We start from the raw sequence: 27,275 nt of genomic DNA on the forward strand, positions 1-27,275 counted from the left end.
TGGAGGTTGGGATCCATATCGATTGTACGGAGCCATGCCAGGCGACGCATAGCTACCGCGCTTGCGGCGGCGCGTGCCGAGAGTTCGAATGCATCGAAGGAGGATTGCATCAGCTGGAGGCGTAATTGGGAGAGGGAGGCTACCACTTCCTCGAACTCGAATCGAGCTTGGTTGTCTATGAACGGAGTGAACTTGCGGAGCACCGGCAAGAAGAACTCCAGATAGGAAGAGAAAAAGAAATTGTAGTTTAGCACCCGTGACGCCATCATGGAGTTTTGGTAGAATTTCCTACCAAATTTGTCCATCGTTCTCCCCTCTCGGCCCGGCGGTACAGAGGCGTAGACCTGGGAGGGATGAGAGCGTTTAAGGGAGGACTCGACCAGTAGGGATTGGTGGGAGAGTTGAGGGCCCTCAAACCCTTTATGGTGCACGATGCGGTATCGAGCATCGAGTTTGCTGGGGATCGCCGGTATGGAATACGGTGTTTCGAAGCACTGCATGAAGGTCTGGTCCAGTAATTTGTGCAAGGGGAGCCGAAGCGACTCCGTTGGAGGGTTAGGTAAATGCATGGTGTCCAGATACTCTTTGGAGTATCGGGAGCCCGTGTCAAGGGTCACATCCAGATCATCCGCCATTTGTCGGAGGAATGATGAGAAGGACAATTGTTCCGCCAGCGTCGGTCTGTGGGACGGGCTGGAGGAGGAGGAGGCCTCCAGGTCCATGGACATCGGGGAGTGGCAAGGAGAATCGGGCACCGATGTCTCCTCGTACTCCGGGCCCCCGGGAGGGGACACCTCTGATGAGGAGTATCCCCTACGTTGCAGTTTTTTCTGCGGTGACACCTCCGAATGGCGTGAGGAGTGCCAGGATGAGTGTCTCGATCGGTGCCCGTCTCGGTGGCGGGACGGGGATCGGGATCGTCTGTGCATCGCATGGTCTCCCGAGGCCCCCAAGTGGATAGGGCTGGAAGCGGTGGATCGCAACTGGGTTTGCGATGCAGGTTCTTGCGATGCTACCCAAGTCTGGTAAGGAGTACGGAAGAACTCTTCCTGACTATGCCCAGGGCTTCGAGTATCGATCGGAGGTCTGGTCCCATGTTGGCGCGGAGGCGTAATGGGTTCTAATGGCGGCATATCGGTAAGCGAGGCTTGCCGCGTGGGCATCGCCGCCCTCCCCCGTTCGTCCTCGTCGGTTGTCGAGGTCGAACGGTGTGGGGGAGGGGGAGGGGGCGGACCGCCCCTTTGGACCGGTACCGGGAGGTCACCCTGTATGGCAGCGATGAGCCCGGGTCCGATGGTCTGCATGAGCTCAACGAATTGAGCTTCCAGCACGGACCGTAGCGAAGCCGATAAGGAGGGATCCGCACCGAAAGGGGGTCCTCCTGCACGGACATCGCGCTCCTTCGAGGCCGAGTGCTTCTGCTTAGTAGCTTTCGGCACTTTGATGACCACTGGTGGCACTGTGGAAGGAAGAGGTACCTGAACCGAGGAGACCGGGGCAGGCACCGACGTCGAGCTCGTGGATGGTGTCGGGGTGAGCGATGCCGGTTTCACCACACTCGATGCAGGAGGGGTCGATACCGGTTTCGCCCGAACCGGGGAGGTATCAGATGAAGTGGAGGCTGAGGGATCCTTAGCTGCGTCCATCTTGAACATCGATTCCCACAATAGGCAACGCCGCTTGAATGAGCGTGCCGTAAGGGTAGAGCAAGGCCTGCACGATTTTGGGATGTGGTCAGGGCCCAAACACTGCAAACAGCGCCAGTGAGGGTCCGTGAGTGAAATCGCGCGTTGGCACTTGCTGCACTTTTTAAACCCGGTGATTGGCCGGGACATAGGCCGGAAAATCTCCGCCGCGAGGTCGAAGCCAGTGGGCCTGAGCCACGTGGCCGGCCCGTTCGACCCGCCGGAGGAAATAATCTTCTTTTTTTTTTTTTTTTTTACTGAAAAAGAAAAGTACTGTTAACTGTAATTAAAAGAAAGCGAAAACGCGGACAAGGAAGGCAAATTTAACTGAATTCAGCTAGCGCATGATGAAGTTGAACTTCTCAGCTCCGCGGAAAAGAAAGAACTGAGGAGACACGCCCGGATCTCCGGGCAGGAAGGCACCGGCGCATGCGCGGTGCGGGCATCTAGAAACTTTAAGTTTCTACAAGCAACACGTGCTTGTGAGACGTCCGTACCGGGGCTCTGTCTGATGACATCACCCACTAGTGAGAATACCTGCCTGCTTGTCCTGGGATAATCATAAGTATCGTGGATCCAAAATGGAAGAAGCGTTCGGGATCATAGTGAGAAAACATAGTTGCTACTATGTCTGTCAAAAAAATCATTTAAAAGAAAACTAAAAAGATAAAAGAGCCGCTAATTTACCCGATTCTATGGGCAAAAGCTTCTAAGCTTAACACAGGGAAAGCAGGTGCAAGCAGCCGGCGGGACCAGGGTGCAGGCGACGGCGAAAGGCAGAGAAGGCGCTCGTGAAGAGCAGCGGCGGGAGCACAGCATCGCAGCGGCCGCGAGATGAGAAGCACAATGCATCCTGCATGTGAATGCTTGTACCTGATTGGGTAAAAAAACGTCTGCCAGCGGGCCAGCTTAAGCGTAAATTTGAAATTGTCTGGCGGGACAAATTTTATTGCACCGCGGGCCAGATTTGGCCCGCAGGCCAGAGTTTAACACGTATGTTCTATACCAATTAAACTGACAAATGGATTTTTTTCTTTAAAATATTTATAGCCTGCAACTCTCCACAGACTTCTAGGCAGGGTATAAAAATGCAAAGTATTGAAAAACAAAATTAAAATACCCAAAATAAAATGACAAGACAATCGTATCCATATTTCAACTAATCATTCAACTTTTCTTCCATCATTAATAAAACTATTTTGGTTTCCAAAAGACCGACTGGATTGAAAATTGGACTGTTTCCTTAAGTTACATTAATTTTTCAATCTAATTTCTTCAGTCCAGTTATTCTATGCAAATGGACCAACAAAAGTAAAAACTATGTTTTACATCTCCACTAGATGGAATGTTTAGACGTCAGGCAATTGCAAAAGCTTGACACCTTCAAAATGCAATACGCTGATAGATATATACAGTTTCTTAGCTTCATCAGACAAAGCTTTAAAAAGTAAGGCACCTTAAACTTAACATTGAAGAAAGAACAGGATCATTCAAAATAAGAACTGGCCAACATTCAGGTCACAAACCGTATATACTTCCCCCTCCATATTCATGGGGGTTAGGGGCAGAGCCAGCCTGCGAATATGGAAAAATCGCGAATAATATTCGGGCCGGTTCTGCCCCTAACCCCCGCTTCCCCCGGCTATTTTAAGCCCTGAAAGCCCCCCCCTTCTTAAGCCTTACCTGGTGGTCTAGCAGGTTTTAAGGCAGGAGCGATCTTCCCCCATTCCTGCCCCGTGCAGATCGCTCATAGGAAATGGCTGCCTTGTGCTCCTGTAGTCTCTCGAGCCATTTCCTGTGAGCGATCTGCACGGAGCAGGAGCGTGGGAAGATCGCTCCTGCCTGAAAACCCGCTAGACCACCAGGTAAGGCTTATAGGAGGGGGGGGGGCTTACAGGGCTAAAAAAAAAGCCCATAAAATTAAAATTTATTTTTTGGTCAAAAATCACGAATAACCGAATCCGTAGATACGGAACTCGCGAATACAGAGGGGGAAGTGTACAGTATACTTGAATATAAGACGACCTGAATTTAAGCTGAGGTACCCTTTCCCCCCCCCCCCCAAAAAAAAAGGAAAAAAGGTCAACTCAAATATAAGACCAGAGGAGGGGGGGGTTAATATTCATGTGCCCTGACAGGATCTGCACCCAACCCCCCTCACTCCCTGCCAGGCTCTCCACTCTGTCCCCCTCCCTCCATGCCAGGCTCTGTACCCTGTTTCCCCTCTCTCCCGATGTCCTACGGGCCTCCACTGGGTCTGCCATATGACTTAGTGGTCCAGTGGTGGGTCGGGACAGGAGGGATCCCTCCTGTCAGGGCTGACTCTGACAATTTTTTTTACCTCCCTCCCGCCTACCCCCGCTGGACCAACAGGGATTCAAAAAGATACGTGGGGGAGGTGGGAGGGAGGTAAAACAAATTGCCAGAGTCAACCGGGACAGAAGACGGGAGGGATCCATCCTGTCCCAGTCCACTGGTGGCCCACTAGGTCATACGGCAGACCCGGTGGAAGCCTGCAACAAGTACGGGAGGTGGGCACTGACCCGAATATAAGCTGAGACCCCATTTTTGGGCCATTTTTTTGGTCCATAAAATCTTGTCTTATATTCGAGTATATATGGTAATTCCGAACACTTATAAAAGAGGTAAATCTAAGAACAATGACTTACAGTAATTCTGCCTAACCAGATTTAAAGCTTGGAGAGCTGTTCTTAAACCAGTTGGAATAAGAATCATTTTTAATTGTTTACACAACCTCAACCTAAAATAAGATATTGATATTAAATATTTAAGACAAGATTTCATATCACACGATGTATTTAAAATTACCCCAAACTTCTGATTTGGGTAACTGGTACAGAATCTTGATCATCATCAAGAAATGAAGGGAGATGCAACAAAGCCATGCTACTGCAAACAATGATTTTGTCTGCTAACTTTATAGCCAAGCAATTGACATCCAATTCTGATTTCTCAGTAAACAAGAATTTACCCTGAATATAGCATTGACAAAACTTTCCTTAAACATAGAAAAATGATAGCAGATAAAGGCCAAATGGCCCATCTAGTCTGCCCATCCGCACTTAACAACTTACAAACAGGCAGGACCGTGTTGAGCTGAAGTTGTGGTCTATTTGACACACCCCTAGGCACCCAACACTACCTATTGTGTCATGGCCAAGCAGAGGAGAAAATGGACAAGAAGCACCTTTTGCAGAGCCCTCAATATTGCCCTAGAAAGAGCCATATTGTTTAATATATGCATGTTGCCTAACAATGGATCTTAGAGGAACTCCTTTGATTTATGTAATACTATTCTCTGAGTTTTACCAGACATATAGGATCGAAATCAAACAATAATCCCCCCTTCCCTCCAATAGTTACTGATCTATTCAGATTTCATGATTCAATGTATCAAACATAGCTGTAATGTCTAAAGCAACCAAAATAAACTTCTCACCTTTATAAAAATTGAATCTTTGACAGTAATGAAGTTTCTGTAATGTGGAATTTCCAGAGCCTAAGCTGACGACAGTCTAAAATGTTATGAAGGTAAAAAAAAATCTAATAGTTGATGTATGACGCAGGACCTACTCCTGCTGGAGCATTGGTCAAAGACTTGGCAACTAAATTTCAATGCCAAAAAATGCAAGGTCATGCACCTTGGCGGCAAAAATCCATGCAGGACTTACACCCTAAATGGTGAGATCCTAGCAAGGACTGTAGCAGAACGTGACTTGGGAGTGATCATTAGTGAAGACATGAAGACTGCTAATCAAGTGGAGAAAGCTTCTTCCAGGGCTAGACAAATCATGGGTTGTATCCGTAAAAGTTTCGTCAGCCGTAAGCCTGAGGTCATAATGCCATTGTACAGATCCATGGTGAGACTCCATCTGGAATACTGTGTACAATTCTGGAGGCCACATTATCAAAAAGATGTGCTGAGTTGAGTCGGTTCAGCGAATGGCCACCAGGATGGTCTCAGGATTCAAGGATCTCCCGTATGAGGAACGGCTGGTCAAGTTGCAGCTATACTCACTCGAGGAACGCAGATAGAGGAGAGACACGATCGAGACGTTCAAATATATCACGGGCCGTTTCGAGGTGGAAGAAGATCTCTTTTTTCTTAAAGGACCCACGGCAACAAGAGGGCATCCGTTGAAAATCAGGGGTGGGAAATTTCATGGCGACACCAGAAAATATTTCTTCACCAAAAGGGTGGTTGATTGCTGGAATAATCTTCCACTACAGGTAATTGAAACCAGCAGCGTGCCAGATTTTAAGAAAAGATAGGATTGGCATGTGGGTTCTCTTCATAGAGGAAGTTAGGGGGTGGGTCATTAGTGTGGGCAGACTAGATGGGCCATGGCCCTTTTCTGCCATCATTTTCTATGTTTCTATCATAGTATTGTCTAGTACTTTAGATAAAACTGGCGAAAATTAGCAGATATACCCTTTATCACCTTTTTTTTTTTTTAGGGTCCGGAGACACAACCAGTTTTAAGCTGAGGAGGAGCTTATCCTGTTCTGAGAGATGCGTTCACCAGCTTTTTCATAAAATGAGGCAATAGTCTTCAAAATATAGAAGAAAAAATATCCAGTGCATTACACTTCTCCCTCAATATTCGTGGGAGTTAGGGGCAGAGCCGGCCCACAAATATTAAAAAAAACCACAAATAATATTTGAGCTGGTTCTGATCCACCTCCCGCCTTCCCCCGGAATCCAGGACCTTACCTTAAGCCCTCTGAGACTCCCCGGAACCGTACCTGGTGTTCTAGCGCAGTGTTCTTCAACCACCGGTCCGTGGACCGGTGCCAGTCCACAGAAATTTCCTACCGGTCCATAGGGACAGCACGTACATCAGGTCTAAAATAGTGTTCTTCAACCGCCGGTCCACGATCGATGCAGCGTTATCTTTGAGCCAGCTCCCTCTTCCTCACTGATTCAGTGCACAAAGCCACGGGCAGTGGCTCCTACGCGTGTCCTGCGCCTGAACCGGAAGCCTTCTCTCTGATGCTGCAACGTCAGAGGGAAGGCTTCCAGATGAGGCATGGGTTGCACAATGAGCCGCTGCCCGCAACTTTATGCACTGCATCAGTGAGGAAGAGGGAGCTGGCCTGAAGATAATACCGGGGGTGGCATAAAATGGCCAGGTGGGAGCAGGACAAAAGGTAAGGCATAGCATGGCGGGAGGGAGACAACAAAAGTAGGGGGGAATGATTTAATTTTTGAATTTAGTGATTGAATTATGTCAATTTTGAGAATTTACATCTGCTGTCAGTGTGCTTTGTGTAGTTTAATTTTGTGGTTAACCATTATATGTTGTTAATAAGATTATATTGTGTATCTGTGAAAAATGAATGGAAAAAAGTGTTTCAATTAGTACTATTATGGGGGTCGAGGTCTGGGGTGGAGACTGGGTAGAGATGGGCGTGGTCTGGCCCACGACTTAGCCCAGTGTTCTTCAACTGCTGGTCCACGGACCGATGCCGGTCCACAGAATAATTCTTTTATTTCTGCCGGTCCATAGGTGTAAAAAGGTTGAAACACACTGTTCTAGCGGGCTTTCAGGGCAGGAGCGATCTTCCTACGTTCCTGCAGGCCCATGCAGATCACTCATAGGAAATGGCTGCCATGAGCTCCTGTCGTAGTATCAAGAGACTACGGGAGCTCACGGCAGCCATTTCCTATGAGTGATCTGCACAGGCCTGCAGGAACGTCAAGAGACTGCCTCCTATATGCAGAGAGACCTCCCTCGATCTGGCGTTATTGCACCTTTTTTGGCAGGAGTAGAACGGAGAACCTCTACTTGTAGCCTTGGGAAAATCTCTGAGACATGGAGCTTGAATATGGGCGGGAACACCTGGAGCCACAAAAATTAGAGTGTCCCAAACTTCTCGATGTTCTGGGTCTGCTGTCAGGTAGGGCAACGGTCCATCACAGAATTCATGAGATCGTCCAAGCCCTTGCCAAATAACAACTGCCCTTTAGAAGGGAAGTCTGGTGAGAATAACCTTAGAGGTGGAATCACTGGCCCCTGTCCAATCCAGAGCATTCGGCGAGCAGAAATTGAATACGCCAACATCTAACTCAAGATCTGCACAAGGTCATATATGGCGTCAGCAACATAATCTACTCCAGCTAAAAGAGGCTGAGGAGGCAGCTCCACAGCCTCACTCACCAAAGTTTGCAGCCTGGACAAGCCAGTGCGTATGACAAAGGCTGTCGCTGAGGCAGCTTTGACTCCCAAAGCAGATGCCTCAAAAGGTCTTCTGAGAACCACATCCGTACAGTGGTCCTGCATGTCCTTGAGCACTACACAACCTTCACTGGGAAGGGAGGTGTGCTTAGTCACAAGCCTTACTAGGTTAGACCAAGGGTCCATCTAGCCCAGTATCTCTTCTTTATGGAGGCCATGAATGCATTATACTTTTTTAAATTTTGGCTGATTTATGTATATTTTTATTATGCAGAATACAATATAAATACAATTAACTAAAGCTGCTTTAAAAAAATATATATATATATATGTACATATAATAAATGGGGGGCAGAAGGATTTTGCTGCTTTCTCTTTCAGGTCTGGTAGTGATAAGATAATTGTAAACTATGTAATTTGAAGTACACGTTAACAGGAATGAAAATGAAAATGATCTTTCCTCAGTTTATACAAGGAAATCATATCTTGTCTACAGATAAACAGAAGGGTCAAGATAAGCAACTTACTTGTGGAGGAATGATGTTCTCAATACTAATGCCCACATATACTAAGCGTTCTTTCCTTGAAAAGACAAATAGGAAAAACAGATATCATTAGCTACTATGCCATCAATTTTAATGTAATACAGATGGATATTCAACTTCCTATGAACTGTCAAACACTTGAGGCATTGAAAGCCTGAGTTCTTCCCCTTATTTCTGCATAGTCGTCATTATAAGATGACAAATAGAGATATTTTCAATGGACTACCTTAATATTTTTATGATCAGCTTTCAAGAATAAAAAAGAAAGCTTCTAGGTAGGTTTATAACACTGCTATATTAGTCCAATACAAAGAAATGACCTTCACCTGCTTACCTTTATTTCTGTGTGTTTTAAGAGCAACTCTCAAGAATTCTAAGAAAATCCTGTTTCAAGTTTATTAGGATTTGATATACCACTTATCAAGGTTATCTAAGTGGTTTTTTACAATCAGGTACTCAAGCATTTTCCCTATCTGTCCCGGTGGGCTCACAATCTATCTAACGTACCTGGGGCTATGGAGGACTGAGTGACTTGCCCAGGGTCACAAGGAGCAGCGCGGGGTTTGAACCCACAACCCCAGGGTACTGAGGCTGTAGATCCAACCACTGCACCACACACTCCTCCACACTGTTCACACAGAAGTTTTCTGTCCTATTATCCTTTTCTTTTCCTCAGGAAACCACAGTGTTACATTACATCTGGGACTGAGTGTCTCTTTCCTTTCCATCCAAGGACCATGGCAATTGTCTTTTAGAAACCACTTTACCAATTTTGGAGTATACAAGAGGTTTAAGTGCAAACTCTGGCACCTAAGACTAGGAGTATTGTTCTTGATAATTTGAATATATACCTTATATACACGAATATAAAGAGATTTTGGGCCAAAAAAATGGGGGTCTCAGTTTATATTTGGGTCAGCACTGACACCCCCCTCCTAAACCTATCACAGGCAGACAATCAACTACTGGCTCTGCATGGGCAGGAATGAAGGTAGGTCATTTCTGCTGTGGTTCACCGTTAGACCACCAGGCCCCAAATGACATCTGTGAGATGTCCCCGGACTCGGCATGCTTGCGTTTTCCATTGCCGCCAAAACCTGGTACCAGATGGGCTAATTAATTAATTAATTAAATCCGTCTTTTGTCCCATTCTCCTCCATGAGCTCAGAACGGGTTACAGATTAATCTATAATAATAAAACGCTAAGCTCGCATGCGCACTCTCACCGCGTGCTTCCCTGATCCCTGTTCTATTGTGCTGTGCCGGCAAGAGTGCGCATGCGCACTTACTACGTCACCAGGACTCCAGGACGCGCGGAGTGGCGGCTGCCGGGAGGAGGGCTTCGAGGCAAGGTGGCTGTCGGCGGAGGGCAGACGCTGGGCCAGGACGGAGAACAGCTGCATCGCCGGAACCTCCTCGCACAATCCCTCAGCCTGCTCTTTCAGCTATTTGGTTCACAGTGCATCTGAAAGATACACTAAATGGCGTTTGTCCTCCACATTCATTCAGGAATGTCTTATTCTCCCGAGCACTAGATGGCGTTTGTCCTCCACATTCATTCATGAATGTCTTATCCCCCCGAGCACTAGATGGCATTTGTCCATGAGCAGGAAAGGTAAAAAAGTGAAGAGAAGAGAAAGCTCTGGGGGCAAATCAGTTGCTGGCGCTGCCGAGTCTGATACAGGTGAGGTGGATTTCTCTTCCAGGTCCTTGTGACTTCCCTTTTAAGTGGCTTATTTACTCTGCTATTCCTGCTCCAGCTCTTCTAAGTTTTCCCAACTTTGCTCCGCCCTCCATCAGACAAGAAAAAAAAAGCCATTTAATTGGCTCTCAAACTGTGCAGGCGCTGAAGAAAGCCGCAAAGAAGTGACCCTGGAAGGTAGGACTGATTGAGAGAGAGAGAGAAAAAAAAAAGGTGACAGGTAGCAGGATACAGATGTTTCAGGCTTGGTAAATAAGGGGAGCAGTGAAGGGGTGGTGGTGGACACAGGGGAGGTAAAAGGAAGGGAGAATGGACAGGGGGAGCAGGTAAGGGGTGGTGGTGGACAGCCGAGGAAAAAAAAAGACAAAAATACAGAAACAGGCTAAGGAGAGAGAGAGAAAGAAATAAAGACAGACATACACACATATATTCTAGCACCCGTTAATGTAACAGGCTATAAGACTAGTATATATAATATACAGCTAACAGGGTACAATTTGCCATAGTTACAGTACAGGTTTTTCTCCTAACTTGACACATACTAGGGATCTACTACCAATATTCATAATATATAGTCTATAGGTTACAATTTGCCATTGTGCAAGATTTTTCAATACAAGTTTATATCCTATTGCCCATTTCTTGAACCCACACTGGCTCCCCAGCCCTAGAGAATCCGGAAGAAGTGAAGCCCCTTGCATGCTGTGGTAGTTTGGTGCAATCCACACATGAATTCATCTGAATAGAGGTGGAGTCAATTTTTGCAAAATTGAGGGGTTATGAGGCAGAAAAAAGTTGAAAAAAAATATAGATAAAAATCCAAGATGGCCGCCACCAGAAAATTTGAACCAAAACGGCCCGTGGAGATGAATTAGGAAAATAAAAAATGGCAAAATTGGGCTTTTGGAGGTGGGATATCTGAACCCTACTTCTAGAAACTGTTAAAACCTCAGTTTTTAGACCCCTTCCTCCCCTGATTTTCCCATAGGAAATAATAGGGCTGTACCCACAGTCTCCAAATTGTCTGTCAGCTCTGTGTGTGCAGCTGAAGTGAAAAGGAAAGGAATTTCTACCTCCAATTTTCTCCAATCTTCAGGATTTTTGGGCTGCCAGTTGGACAGACCCTGAGCAAAATCTCTGCCCCCTTGGAACCTCACCAGAGGTGAGAAAATGCAGCCTACGCCCTGATACCCTGAGGGCTCTTATTCAGGGCGTATATAGCCCGAACTTAATCCTCTGACAAGGCCAGAAGGCAAGCTTGCTCCCAGGGAGATGGACACCAAGCTCTGATGGTGGCACACAACAGGCTGGCTCCACAGGTCCACCCAAAGCTTGCCCTATGAAGCTGCAGTCCAGCTTCACAGAAATTGTTTCCTTTCTCAGGCAGACAATCCCTCCAAAAGGGGTCTCCAGGCACCAAATCCACCGAGAAAAAGACGAACTTAAGCGAAAAAGTAAGAAAAAGAAGCAGAGCAGATAAGAAGCACTTCTGCACGGTTTGCTTGCAAAAATAAAAACTGTAGGGGACTCTGTGTTCCTCAGACAAGTGGGAGGAGCAGAGGAAAAAAGTGTATGGTTTTCTGCAAACCCCAGTTAGTGGGTTGAGATAAAACACCTATCGTATTGACTCTGGAAGGGATGTAATAGAAAGATGGTTTCATGTGGAATAGGCCTTCATGAAACATGCTATCAAGGGATGAACAGAGGCTTCTTGTCTAGGTGGGAGTGAAATGTGCTGATAGCACTTAGATGTACTCTAACTGAATTGTTTTTAGACCTGAATTTGCGAGGAGAAGACAGTCCAGTAGGTATGGAAGTGGACATGTGACAGGCTTCAGAGAATGCACACCAGAAGAAAATCTTGTTCATTTGAAGTGGTAACAGTACTGAGTGGAAGGTGTTCTAGATGCTTGAATGACAGAAGATACTGCAGCTGAGAGGAAGAAAGCCATCGATGAAAGAAACCATGCCATCAGTGCCGGCAAACAGGGGTTGGGGTAAAGAAGGGATCCCTCATTATGCATCAAATGTGCTGGAACAGCCACAACCAGTACAAAAGGGTGGAACGTCAGAATATACTAACAAAATCTTCAAAGTAGGGAGGATCGAAATCAGTTCAGAGTACAGCTATAAAATGGTTGCGTGGCATTCATCAAGACATATAGGGATAGATTTAAGATCTAAATATCTATTTGGAAGAATGTTTAAAAGTTGCCAAGGTATAAATGCACAGGAAAAAAGGCCTCTTTCGATGGAAAGAAGCTCTGGAATGAAAGATAAGGGTTAAATTCAGGAGTAATCTAAAATATATTTCTATTATTTAAAAATTTTCACTGCATGCACAGTTTGATGTCCTGGGGTTCTAGTTCAGATTTAACATGGAAAAACAGACAAATGACAGCACATAAACCATATTGTCCATCCAGTCTGTCTGTCCACACCACCAAAATTCTATAATCCTTTCCTTTCCCTCAGAAATCCTAAGTGCTTCTTCAATACTGTCATTTTTACCACCAGTGTATAAAAAAAGTAAGGGTGAACAAGGAACTTCCAAAGAAACGAGAACAGCCAGGACTGAAGAATTTTAGTTTATTGTACAATCCCTTAAAACAGATCCAAATAGAAGACATGACATGGCACTGGGTTTCCACGATGGTATGCCTGCCTCAGGGGTCAAATCACTCTATATGAAGTGGAGGAAAGCATCAAAGTTGTGGAGGAATGGGAGCCCTGCCCTGAGGAGCCAATGGAAGTTACAGCAGAATCAATTGTGTTCATATGCTGTATGACATCTTGAGATTTCATTTTGATTTTGGTCCTAACAACCTTTCATACAGAGCATTTTGACCCCTGAGGCAGGCATACCAACACACAGTGCAATGTCAGGTCTTCTGTTTATAGACTAAAATGGTTAGGGCTCTTCAGCTTGAAAAAGAGATGGCTGAGAGGAGATATGACTGAAGTCTACAAAATCCTGAGTGGAGTAGAATGGGTACAAGTGGATCGATTTTTCACTCCGTCAAAAATGACAAAGACTAGGGGGACACTCGATGAAGTTACAGGGAAATACTTTTAAAACCAATTAAGAGGAAATTTTTTTCCACTCAGAGAATAGTTAAGCTCTGGAACGCGTTGCCAGAGGATTTGGTAAGAGTGGATAGTGTAGCTGGTTTTAAGAAAGGTTTGGACAAGTTCCTGGAGTAAAAGTCCATAGTCTGTTATTGAGAAAGACATGGGGGAAGCCACTGCTTGCCCTAGGATCGGTAGCATGGAATATTACTACTCCTTGGGTTTTGGACAGGTACTAGTGACCTGGATTGGTCACCGTGAGAACAGGCTACTGGGCTTGGTGGACTATTGGTCTGACCCAGTAAGGCTATTCTTATGTTCTTATTTGGACCTCCTTGTTTTGAGGAATTGTACAACAAATTAAAATCCTTCAACCTCATTTCTTTCAAAGTTCCTTTAGTCTTGACTGCCATTATCTGTAGTTTCTCCTCTATATCACCACCAAAATCTGACCCTTCTTTGAGTATACTATCAAAAACTACTTGCTTATCACAGGTCTTCCACGTAACCATCTCTCTCCCCTTTAATCCATTCAAAATTCTGCTGCATGACTTATATTCCACCAGAGTCACTAAGCTCACATCACCCCTCTCTTCAAGTCACTTCATTTGTTTCCTATCCATTTCCGCATACAGTTCAAACTCCTTTTATTAATTTAGAAGTGCATTCACTCTGCAGCTCTTCCATCTTTCCCCTATACTCCTCCACGGGAACTCCATTCATCAGGCAAGTCGCTCTTATCTGTACCCTTCTCTTCTACTGCCAACTCCAGACTATGTTTCTTCTCTTCTGCTGCACCATAAGCCTAAAACAGACTGCCTGACTCAGCATGTCATGCTCTGTCCATGGCAATATTCAAATCCAGGCTAAAAGCCCCCTTTTTCGAGGTTGCTTTTAACTCCTAACCCTCCACTCACTTGTAAAGCACCCACACCTTACAAACCCCCTACTTGTCATTTGATTAGACTGTAAGCTTTATTGAGCAGAGACTATCTCTTGAATATTTTAATGTAGAGCACTGTGTATGTCTAGCAGCGTTATAGAAATTATATGTAGTAGTAGGAATTATAGAAATTATATGTAGTTGTAGCAGTTATCATGTACACCTCTACTGGGAAGCTATTCCACATATTCACCACTCCTTCTGAAAATGTGGTATTATTATTATGTATTATTACATTACATGTAGCCACTAAAAGATATTCATATACTAAATCCCCCTACCAGAGACTTTAATTTAGAAGGTATCAGAAAAATACGGAGAAAAGACCTCAGTGTTCCTAGAGAAAAACTCAGGGAGCCACTATGACAACTACAAAATTGTCATAGAAAAGACATCCTTGGTCTAAGAAAAACTCCGTTCAATAAATCTAATATCTAAGACAGGGGTGCCCACACTTTTTGGGCTTGCGAGCTACTTTTAAAATGACCAAGTCAAAATGATCTACCAACAATAAAATTAAAAAAAAACACAAAGCACACTGTACGCATAGAAAATGTTAATCATCATTCCTATGCCAGGGTTTTTCAAAGAGGTCAAAGCAGATGACTCTATGCACTGTCACCTCACTAACAACCATACAAAAACAGACACATACCCCCCTCCCTTTTTACTAAACCACAATAGCAGTTTTTAACCCTGCGCTGAATGCTCAGCGCTGCTCTCGACGCTCATAGGCTCCCTACGCTAAAAACCTCTATTGCGGTTTAGTAAAAGGGAACCACAGTGTAAAACATAGACAGCAGATATAAATTCAGATACATTTTGATCACTAAATTTAAAATAAAATCATTTTTCCTACCTTGTCTGGTGATTTCATGAGTCTCTGGTTGCACTTTCTTCTTCTGACTGTGCATCCAATCTTTATTCCCTTCTTTTAGCCTGTATGCTTCCTCTCCTCCTGACCTCATTCCCCCCCCCCCAACGTTTTTTTCCTCTCTCCCTGCCCTCTCTTTCTTTCTCTCTTCATGCCCCCTTTCTTTTTTTCTGTTTCTCTTCTTTCCTTCTGTCTCCCTGCCTGCCCTCTTTCTCCCTCCCTGCCCTCCCCCAAGCCACTGCCATAGGATAACAGGCCGCCGGCCAAGCTCTCCCTGCTTCGGGCCCACCAGCATTCCTCTCCCCGACGTCAATTCTGCCTTCGGAGAGGAAGTTCCGTTGGCCAGAATTTCCTCTCCGACGGCAGAATTGGCGTCGGGGAGAGGAAGGCTGATGGCCCAAGATCGACCTATTGGAAAAAATGCTGCCGGGTCCTGCCTTTGAGGAAACAGAAAGTAGGCAGGACCTGGCAGCAAGAAGAGCAAATCGCAAGCTTAACTGACCTGTCTCCCGCTTTAGCCCGCGAACGGGGCTCTAACATGTGCGTGCCGGCTTCCCTTCTCTCCCCCCCCTCCCCGGACATAACTTCCGGTTTCAGAGGGAAGAGAAGGGAAGCCGGTACAAGCACACGTTAGCCCCCGGAGCATAAGTTCTTCAAGCCGGTTTTTTTTTAAATGTTGAGCTGCGGCGGCAGCAGCAGAATTCAGGAGCGGGCTAGTCAGGAGGGGAAAAAAAGAGAAGGGAAGGGAACCCGCTCTGCGATCGACTGGGATCGCCTGAGTGATCGACGTATTGGGCACCCCTGATCTAAGATCTTTGAAGCAGCAGCTCATTTTTCAAACAAATTCCCCTGATGCAGCATGATTGCGAAACAGGGCCTGTCGGGAATTTCATGATTAGAGTGACTGAAACAGCATCGGGTGATTTTTTTCACTGCGCTGCAGTGATCTTGTCCATACCAGAGGACCGAAAGACATCATTTAAAGATAAGTGCAGGTTTTTTTACTTACAAGAATTTTGGAAATATGTTTTTGTGATATTATATTTATTGAACAGAGTTTTCTTAGACCAAGGATGTGTTTTCTATGACAATTTTGTAGTTGTCACAGTAGTTCCCTGAGTTTTTCTCTAGGAACACAGGTCTTTTCTCCGTATTTTTCTGATACTTGCTAAATTAAAGTCTCTGGTAGGGGGATTTAGTATATGAATATTTTTTAGTGGCTACATATTATTATTTTTGATATTCTGCTTGTGAATAATTATTGTTTATTACATTACATTAAGGATTTCTATTCCGCCATTACCTTGCGGGTCAAGGCAGATTACAAAAGAGTTATAGAAGGTGGATTACAAAAAGGTATCTGGTCATTTTCAGGGGAGATAGGGAGAATATCTGGTCATTTCCAGGGGAGATAAAGAGTAGAGCACGTTTTTTCGGGGGGTCTGGGAGTTAGTGGGAGGAAAGAAGGAAACTTGTGGTGTTAAGTCTTTTTCAGGGATTTCTTGAAAAGTATAGTCTATTTCTTTTCTGAATGTTTTGTAGTCTGGGGTCGTTATCAGTAGATTGGAGATTTGGTTTTCTAGTTTTGCTGCTTGAGTGGCTAGGAGGCCATCATATAGTTTAACTTCTTTGATTGGAGGGTGTGTGAATGGGGTGTGAGATTTTCTATACCTGGTTGAGATGGTTTGGATGAGACGGTTGTTCAGGTAGGTTGGGCAAAATAAAAACATCAGAGGTACACACATTCCTAAATTAAGAAAGAAAAGCAGGCCTCCTCCAACAATGATCAGGAAAAGACTTGCATAAGCTTTGAAGAAACTGGAACAGCAGCAACTACCGTATTTTCACTCATATACCGCGCACCCGTGTAAAACGCGCACACGGGTATAGCGCGCGGGAAACTGTAATTTACGTAAAGAAATTTTTATATACCGCGCACACCCGTATACCGCGCATGCCGCCCCGACTCTCCTTTTGCCCGCCCCGACTCTCCTCTGGCCGCCCCGACTCTCCTCTGGCCACCCCAACTCTCCTTTCGCCCGCCCAGATTCTCCTCTGGCCGCCCCAACTCTCCTCTGGCCCGCCCCGACTCTCCTCTACCCCTTGAAGTCCTGTCCCCACCTTGAAAGCCTGATGCCCTCCCCCCCCGAAGTTTGATTCACCCCGCAGGACCGCTCGCACCCCCCCCCGACGTCTGATTCACCCCCCCCCCTGCAGGACCGCTCGCACCCCTACAGCCTCCCCAACCCCCCCCCCCCCCCATCATGGAAGAAGAAGCAGCGCAGATGCAGGGCTCACAGAAGGGCCGGGATCGCCGGAAGAGGAAGCATTTCAGAGCAGGGCTCACAGAAGGCCCAGGACCGCCGGCAGAGGAAGGAGCAGGAGAACGGTAGGAGCTTCTCCGTGATGGGGGGGGAGGCTGTGGGGGTGCGAGCGGTCCTGCGGGGGGGGGGGGGGTGAATCGGACGTCGGAGGGGGGGGTGCGAGCGGACCTGCGGGGTGAATTGAACATTGGGGGGGGGAGGGCATCAGGCTTTCAGGGTGGGGACAGGACTTCAAGGGGGAGAGGAGAGTCGGGGCGGGCGAAAGGAGAGTCGGGGCGGCATGTGCGGTATACGGGTGTGCGCGGTATATAAAAATTTCTTTACATAAATTAGTTTCCCGCGCGCTTTACCCGTGTGCACATTTTACACGGGTGCGCGGTATATGAGTGAAAATATGGTAATTCAGCAAATACGCTGTATCCTGCCATGAGACCAGACATATAACAGACAGCACCTGAACCTGGGAATTGCTGTTGTCTTTTTCAGTACTCAAATTATTTTACTCTTATTACTATTATGAAATGTCCTCTTTTTGAACATTTTTAGGGCAATTTTCATTCTGTCTAGACCAGGGGTGTCAAACTCAATCACATAAGGGGCCGAAATCTAAAACACAGGCTAAGTTGAGGACCAAATTCTTTATTAAGATACTTAGTCTTAGTAAAAGTACAGATCCTTCCTTACCCTTAAGACACCTGTGGTGCGGTCAGACACTTGTGTGGAGGGCCCTGCTCCAACCTAGCTTTTAAACTGGGACTGAGTCTTTCTGCCTGCAAATGGGTACAGCAGCGTGGTGAGGAGCTTGGAGCGCTGCTGGGAGTGGGGCAGTGCGTTCAGGCACTTGGTGCGCCACTGAAACTGGGGCTGCACAGTCAGGCACTTAGATGCGGCACTGTCACTGCGAGCCACAAAAAATGGCCAGGCGGGCCGGATTCGACCCCTGGGCCTTGTGTTTGACATGTGTGGTCTAGACTGTTGCAAAGTTAGCAGGTAGGTAGGTACCTTTGCCCACGGATTTTGTATCAGTTTTCAAAGTGCAAGAACACAAATATTTTACTTTGAAAATCACCTGAGTACCAAGTAACCCCCCCCCCGACACTTGTACCTATTTTATTTCAATGCTTTTTATGAATAAAACAGCGCTAAGAGTTTAAACTATAAGGGACAATCTCTCTTAATTTAACATGTTTTTCAAAATTTTAGAAAGTCAGGTATGTGGAGTATTATCTGTCTCAAACTTACTGCCAACACTTACCATAGCACTTGCATCATGCCAAAAAGAGCTTCCTTCTGGAGTTTATATGATACATTATGTACAGGCAACCTGTCAAAGCCTGCTTGGAAGTTGCTTTTAATTAGACTTGTGGCACCAATACAATGGAAATTATTTCTGTATCTTTCTACCACATTTTCTTGATCGGTCTTGACTGGACTGCATTTCTTGATACTTGAGGATCTTCTCTCTCTCTCTCTCCAATGAATTCACTCACTTGCCGCTGACACCTCCTGTCAATGCCAATCATAAGTTTTTCACTTTTACCACTATATTTGTTTTTCTTATATCTAGCTTTTATTGGCTGGAATGGGAATTTCCCAGGTGAGAACGTTTTCTTTTGTCTCTCTCTTGTGGGGGCCGTCAACCTTAGCTAATAAGGTAAGAAGGTCAACTTTGATGTGAAAATTATTTTAGATATGCTTTCATTAGAATGAAACGTTTTTCAAGTAACTGATATAAAGTATATGTTCCCATGATTCTATAAATTAAATGATTATTTGGATATCACCAGTGTAAATAAAATATGTAACATGCAATACAGGAAACATTCATCCCAGAGAACAAAGAAATACACTGAATAAAATTGGTGAGGGGGAGGGGTGGTCATGTGATACAGCAACCCTTCCCATTGCCCTTTGGACTTTCCTTATTTGTATTCTTTCTCTAGAATATTGTACTTCTTACCTTTTGTTCCTATTTGTCCCTAGTTGAAGCATCCTTGGATGTACTAACTATCCCTAAAGATGTCTAGTAATTTTAAGTTTATACTATAGTCAATATATGTTTTTATTATTATTGTACACCACCTAGAACTTTGATTAGGCAGTATAAGAAATTTTAAATAAACTTGATGCGTAGTGGTGGAGCTCCTACAGAATTTGTTCTAAAATCAGCAAAATTATTCACTAAGATTCCAAGCACTGTCGCCTGGAAGACTTACATATATATATATATATATATATATATATATATATATATATATATATAAAGTTCAATGTTTTTATTGAAAACGTTTAGAAAAACATTACAAAAGTTAGTGGTAACAATATCATTTGATCTATAATAGTATAAATATAATTATAAGCATAGTGCAATGAAATATCAGGGATTTCTGAAACAAAGTCTACAAGGGACTATAAACATTAATAGTATTATATTATATTAATGCAATCCAATGTGGTCCTTCTGTAGATATGCATCGATAGAAGACCAGATAGAATATTGATGAGATAAGGAATTACCTTTTTCTGCAGCATGTAAAGGCAAATAGAATTCCACCAGAAAGAGTAATTTAAGAACTGGGCAGATTTCCAGTTATTTAAGATGCATTGAATACAAGTGAATCAATCAGTTTTGGTTTACAAAACATGGATGAAGAGAGTGAAGAATTATAATATCAAAGCTTATCTCAGCTGTACAGTTGGTAATCTCAAATCGTTCCCCAAATTTCATGCCAGAAGTGTTGAATTTTAAAGCAATCAAAAATCATATGTTGTAGGGTGCCTGAGGAGAAATTACAATGCCAATATTTATCATTTGGCTTTCCATATTCTGTGAGGAGTCCAAATGGCATTCCACACGAGGAAATAGAGAGCTGATAATAATAGTTGGTTGACTTTGGTCCAGAAAAGTGTCCATTTGGATTTATTCAGTGAGATGGTTAACCATTTATTCCATTTCCTTTGAAAGTCATCTAAGTGCATAAAAGTTTATAAATAAAATATAAAATTTGCCTTTGAGACTGTCAAATCATACCATTTTCTGATGTTAGTAGAATCAATGGATGAACTGGTAGATAAAGGCAATGATGCAGTTATAGTGGATATCATTAACCATTGTATTTTACTTTAAAATAAATAAATAAAGGATAACTTTTAACCAAAATTGAGAAAGGTTATTTCCATTGCAATAAATTTGGTTCAGCGTCTGCTCATTTGCCATTTTTTTTCCAATAAAGGAATTTATTCTTATATTTAAATTTTGAGTTATTCCAAAGGGACAAATTTTAGTTCAGAGTAGAAGGAAGTATCAGCTATTTTAGCAAGTTGATGAAGAGCAGTTTGAGTAGCCTGGATGGAGTAGGCTAAACTTTTAAAGATGTTTAGGTAAGTACACAGTGCCTAGTACTGTGCCGTATGCTTAGAACAAGCTACTCGAATCCCTATGGCGGGCTCCATCTCTGGCAGTGTTCAAGGTCCAGTTAAAAGCCCACGTCTTTGAGAGTGCTTTCGACTCCTAACTCCTCCCACCTTGGGTTCTGCATCCCCAATCCTATGTGTCATGTCTGTCTGTCCAAGTTAGATTGTAAGCTCTTCCAAGCAGGGACAGTCTATAAATGTCAATATGCACAGTGCTGCGTATGCCTTTCAGTGCTATATAAGTGATAAGTAGGAGGAGGAGTATCACAATCTTGAGAATCGAATTGGAACCAATGGACACTGTATAGGACCAGTGAGGCTAAATAATAGTGATAAAAATCCGGAAGATTCATACCTCCATTAATTTTGCACACTTTCAATTTCTGAATAGATATTTGAGGTTTCTTTTTCTTCCAAATGAATGATGTTATTTTCCTATCTACCCATTGGTAGAATGTTTCTGCATAAAGAAGTTACCATAGAGAAGATGTAATTAATTTGTGGAGCTAAAGTAATTTTAACCAATGAGATTCTTCCCCATCAAATTAATTCTAAGAGGGACCTTTTGGAGACTGTTTAATGGTTCATAGACAAAACCGCGGAAGACAAAGGTGCGCGCCGACAACTGAGCGCAAGACGGAGGCGCACGCTGAAGAAAATGACAGTTTTTAGGGGCTCCGACGGGGGGTTTTGTTGGGGAGCCCCCCCACTTTACTTAATACAGATCGCGGTGGCGTTGTGGGTGGTTTGGGGGGTTGTAACCCCCTTCATTATACTGTAAACTTAACTTTTTCCCTGTTTTTAGGGGAAAAGTGAAGTTTTCAGTAAAATGGGGGGGTTACAACCCCCCAAACCCCCCACAACGCCCCCCACAACGCGGCGCGATCTGTATAAAGTAAAGTGGGGGGTTCCCCCCACACATCCCCGGAGACCCTAAAAACAGTTATTTTCTTCGGCGCGCGCCTCCGCGCTGCACTCAGTTGTCGGTGCGCGCCTTTGTCTTCCGCGGTTTGACCTGACACCCTGTTTAATTCTAAAATTTGTGAGGAATCTTTAAGCATAAGGATACCTAGGTACTTTAATGCTTTGGTGGTCCATGTAAATTTGAAATACTGTAAGTCAAAGGGAGATACGAGATCCATTAATGGCATTATTTACATTACATTACGGATTTCTATTCCGCCATTACCTTGCGGTTCAAGGCGGCTTACAAAAGATTTATAAACGGGGGTTACAATGGGAGAACTATTGATTTGCTGGAGTGGAAAAGAGTAGGTCTTTTGATATTTCTCTGGTAGTTAAGAATAAGGCGGCTTACAAAGATTTATAAACTGGGGTTTCAATGGGAGCACATTTGTCCTTGCTATGATAGCAAAGAGTAGATCCTTTGTCAATTTTTGCGTTGTTAAGAGTACGTGAAGTTAGGGCTGTTTCAGGAATTTCTTGAAAAGTATAGTTTTTATTTCTTTTCTGAATGTCTTGTAGTCTGGGGTGGTCATCAGAAAGTTGGAGATCTGGTTGTCCAGTCTTGCTGCTTGAGTGGCCAGGAGGCCGTCGTGTAATTTTGATCGTTTTACTTCTTTGATCGGGGGGGGGGGGGGGATATGAATGGGGAATGCGTTTTTCTGTGTCTGGTTGTGGATGCTGGGATGATGCGGTTGTTCAGGTAGGACGGGCTGTCTCCGTTTAGGGTTTTAAATAACATGCAGTAGAATTTAAATTGTATTCTTTCTTGGATTGGTAGCCAATGCGAGTTGATGTAGGCTTCTGTGATATGGTCATGTTTTCTCAATGAATAGATGAGTCTCAAAGCTGTATTTTGGATTGTTTGTAGTTGTTTGGTCATAGTAGCAGGGCATGGAAGGAAGAGGATGTTGCAGTAGTCCAGCAGTCCTAGGATTAGGGATTGTACTATAAGCTGGAATTGTGTTTTTTCAAAGAATTTCCGGATTAGTCTCAGATTTCTCATGATAGCGAAGGATTTCTGTATTGTTTTGTTTATTTGCGGTTGCATGGTACAACATCTGTCTATAGTTATTCCTAGTAGTTTTATGGTGGTTTGATTTTTCCCAGTTAACCTTATAGCCAGATAACAAGGAGTAGCAGCTGTATGAATGTCAAAGATTTTACTGGGTTTTGTATGAAGAGTATAATGTCATCAACATAAGCTGCTAATTTAATTTGTCTGGATTTGGATTGCATACCTTGAATTTGTGAACTTTGATAGGCTGGTATCTTAATGCACTCTGCTTCATTTTTTCAATCAAGTTCCTTATATTCAACTTGATGTATTTTATCTGTTCTATGTATTACTTCTTTCCCTACCATGCCGGTATTTTCTGCATCATATTGTAAATACTTTCTGTCTTTATCTGGTTTTAAGTCCATTATTCTAATTTGCATTTTATCTGTATCCCATGTATTAGCTCACCTTGTTGTGAACCGCCTAGAATTTTTTTCGGTATTACATTACATTACCTTAATAACATAGTAACTTAGTAATATAGTAGATGACGGCAGATAAAGACCCGAATGGTCCATCCAGTCTGCCCAACCTGATTCAATTTAAATTTTTAAATTTTCTTCTTAGCTATTTCTGGGCAAGAATCCAAAGCTTTACCCGGTACTGTGCTTGGGTTCCAACTGCCAAAATCTCTGTTAAGACTTACTCCAGCCCATCTACATCCTCCCAGCCATTGAAGCCCTCCCCAGCCCATCCTCCACCAAACGGCCATATACAGACACAGACCGTGCAAGTCTGCCCAGTACTGGCCTTAGTTCAATATTTAATATTATTTTCTGATTCTAAATCCTCTGTGTTCATCCCACGCTTCTTTGAACTCAGTCACAGTTTTACTCTCCACCACCTCTCTCGGGAGCGCATTCCAGGCATCAACTATCCTCTCCGTAAAGTAGAATTTCCTAATATTGCCCCTGAATCTACCACCCCTCAACCTCAAATTATGTCCTCTGGTTTTACCATTTTCCTTTCTCTGGAAAAGATTTTGTTCTACGTTAATACCCTTCAAGTATTTGAACGTCTGAATCATATCTCCCCTGTCTCTCCTTTCCTCTAGGGTATACATATTCAGGGCTTCCAGTCTCTCCTCATACGTCTTCTGGCGCAAGCCTCCTATCATTTTCGTCGCCCTCCTTTGGACTGCCTCAAATCTTCTTACGTCCTTCGCCAGATACGGTCTCCAAAACTGAACACAATACTCCAAGTGGGGCCTTAACAATGACCTGTACAGGGGCATCAACACCTTCTTCCTTCTACTGACTACACCTCTCTTTATACAGCCCAGCATCCTTCTGGCAGCAGCCACTGCCTTGTCCCACTGTTTTTTCGCCTTTAGATCTTCGGACACTATAACCCCAAGGTCCCTCTCCCCGTCCGTGCATATCAACTTCTCTCCTCCCAGCATATACGGTTCCTTCCTATTATTAGTCCCCAAATGCATTACTCTGCATTTCTTTGCATTGAATTTTAGTTGCAAGGAATTAGACCATTCCTCTAACTTTTGCAGATCCTTTTTCATATTTTCCACTCCCTCTTCAGTGTCTACTCTACTCTTCGGTGTTACAAATCTTGGTATCATCTGCAAAGAGGCACACTTTTCCTTCTAACCCTTCACCAATGTCACTCACAAACACTTACTTATTGCATTTCTTCTGTTTATACTGTAAACCGCTTAGAACCTCACGGTACAGCGGTATATAAGAAATAAAATTATTATTATTATTATATTGAACAGGATTGTTCCCAGCACCGAACCTGAGGGACTCCACTACTCACCTTTCCTTCCTTCGAGCGACTTCCATTAACCACCACCCTCTGGCGTCTGTCCGACAGCCAGTTTCTGACCCAGTTCACCACTTTGGGTCCTAACTTCAGCCCTTCAAGTTTGTTCAACACCCTCCTATGAGGAACTGTATCAAAGGTTTTGCTGAAATCCAAGTAAATTACATCTAGCATATGTCCTTGATCGAGCTCTCTGGTCACCCAATCAAAAAATTCAATCAGGTTCGTTTGGCACGATTTACCTTTTGTAAAGCCATGTTGCCTTGGATCCTGTAACCTATTAGATTCAAGGAAGTACACTATCCTTTCTTTCAGCAACACTTCCATTATTTTTCCAACAACCAAAGTGAGGTTCACCGGCCTGTAGTTTCCTGCTTCATCCCTGTGACCACTTTTATGAATAGAGACCACATCCGCTCTCCTCCACTCCCCAGGAATCACTCCCGTCTCCAGAGATTTGTTGAACAAGTCTTTAATAGGACTCACCAGAACCTCTCTGAGCTCCCTTAGTATCCTGGGATGGATCCCGTCTGGTCCCATCACTTTGTCCACCTTCAGTTTTTAAAGTTGCTCATAAACACCCTCCTCCGTGAACGGCGCAGAATCTACTCCATTTTCTCATGTAACTTTGCCAGACAATCTCGGTTCAAGGCGGATTACATCAAAGTTATCAAGAATTACATAAAGTTTGCAGGAATAGCATAAGCGATGTCATAATATTTACTTAAGAAGTACCAAAGAGGAATAGCATAAGCGATGTCATAATATTTACTTAAGAAGTACCAAAGAGTTGTCGAGATCTTAAGGTGATAAATGTTGGGTAATTAGAAGCATTTTAGACTTTGTTGAGTAGTTAGAAGCAAATTAGAGTGTATTAAGGGCATAGAGAGGGTAGGAGGGATTTGGGTAGGGACTGGTCGTGCTAGATGGGTTTTATGTATTTTTTGAAGAGTATGGTTTTAATATCTTTCTTGAAGGTTTTGTAGTCTGTTGTCGATGATAACAGGATGATTTGTCTGTCCAGTTTAGCTGCTTTGGAGGCTATTAGGTTGTCATCTAGTTTTTTTGTTTGACGTTTTTGGATGATGGGTGTGTGAATAGTGAGTGGGTTCTCCTGTGCCTGGTTGAAGAGGATTGAGTTAGTCGGTTATTCCAGTAAGTTGGGATTTCTCCGTTAATAGCCTTGAAAAGTAGGCAGTAGAATTTGAAATGTACTCTTGCTTGTATTGGAAGCCAGTGTGAGTCATGATATGCTTCTGTGATATGGTCATATTTTTTCAGTGAGTAGATGAGTCTTAGGGCTGTATTTTGTATTGTTTGTAATTGTTTTATCATGGTCGCTGGGCATGGGAGGTATAGTATATGTTGCAGTAGTCCATTAGTCCAAGGATAAGAGATTGTACCAAAAGTAGGAATTGTTTCCTGTTGAAGAATTTTCGGATGTGTCTTTTCTCATGGTCACAAACGATGCTTTTATTACTTTGTTGATTTATGGTTGCATGGTACAGCCTCTGTCAATTATTAGTACCAGAAGTTTTAGTGTGGGTTGAATGGGGTATGAGATCGAGTTTATTACTAGATTTGTTAAGGTTGGAGTTTTGTTGTTTTCTATATTTAGGTATGGCAATATATAAGAATAAAATTATTATTATTATTATTATTATTATTAATAATTGAGAAAAATAGAGGTTCAAGGGCTAAATTAAAAAGTAATGGAGAGAAGGTGCATCCTTGGCAGGTACCTCTTCTTAGTATATCATCTTTAGTGAGTAAGTTGTTTATTAGTATTTTAGAAGTAGGTTTCCAATATAAGGTTTGTATCTATTTACTCTCCAAAACCAAACCATTTTAAGGCATGTACAGTAGTAAAAAGAGCCATTCAACACGATCAAATGCATTTTCGGTGTCCACAGCCAGAGCAACTACAGGTTCTGAGATGCCTTTTGCAAAAGCACTGATATTATGAAACAGTCTCATGTTATCATCGATAAAGTCTACTTGATATTTAGAGATAAGTGTATCAATTACTTTGATTAATCTAGAAGTAATTATATTTGCTAAAATTTTGTAATTTAAGTAATGAGATATTAAGTAATTTTTAACTTCATTTGATCTGTACTGAGACCGCTGCTATTTAATTTATTTATAAATGATATGGAAATTGGAATACGTTAGGTGATTAAATTTGCATATGACACAAAACTGTTCAAAGTTGTTAAAACACATACAGATTGTGAAAAATTGAAGGCAGTGATGCACATTGGGAAGAATAACCTGAATCACAGTTACCGGATGCTAGGGACCACCTTAGGGGTTAGCGCCCAAGAAAAGGATTTGGGTGTCTTTATAGACAATATGATGAAACGCTGGCACTTCCCTTCTTTGAGTTGTGGCGCAGTGGCGGCCAGCAGGGAGCAGCGGCGGTGAGCAGGGAGCAGGAGCAGCAGCGGGCAGCAGTCAGCCCGCATACCCCCAACGAGTGGGTCATTTTAAAAAGGTACACCGGGGTGGGTGGGGGGGGTGTTTAAAAAAAAGTTATGTTTGCTTCATAAGACGCACTGAAATTTCCACCCAATTCTGGGTGGAAAAAAAGTGTGTCTTATGAAGTGAAAAATACGTTAAACAGGCATGCATATACTGTACACATATGAATACATCCATCTGACCCCAAACCAATAGGCCTACAAACATTTAAGAGACGGGCAAAATGAGTGTAA

At 43.6% G+C, this 27,275-nt stretch overlaps 1 protein-coding gene across 5 annotated transcripts in view; it reads right to left on the bottom strand.

Annotated features, from left to right (window-relative positions):
* RSF1 (remodeling and spacing factor 1) overlaps window positions 1–27,275 on the bottom strand; it is a 210,792-nt gene that overhangs the window by 37,324 nt on the left and 146,193 nt on the right. For all 5 annotated transcript variants that reach the window (XM_033947834.1, XM_033947833.1, XM_033947835.1 and 2 more), the window contains one exon: window positions 8,413–8,467. In XM_033947834.1, coding sequence (XP_033803725.1) covers window positions 8,413–8,467 — 55 coding nt within the window. The remainder of the gene's footprint in view (window positions 1–8,412; window positions 8,468–27,275) is intronic.

The sequence above is a fragment of the Geotrypetes seraphini genome, chromosome 6 (assembly GCF_902459505.1).
Source record: "Geotrypetes seraphini chromosome 6, aGeoSer1.1, whole genome shotgun sequence".
In the NCBI taxonomy this organism is placed as follows: domain Eukaryota; kingdom Metazoa; phylum Chordata; class Amphibia; order Gymnophiona; family Dermophiidae; genus Geotrypetes; species Geotrypetes seraphini.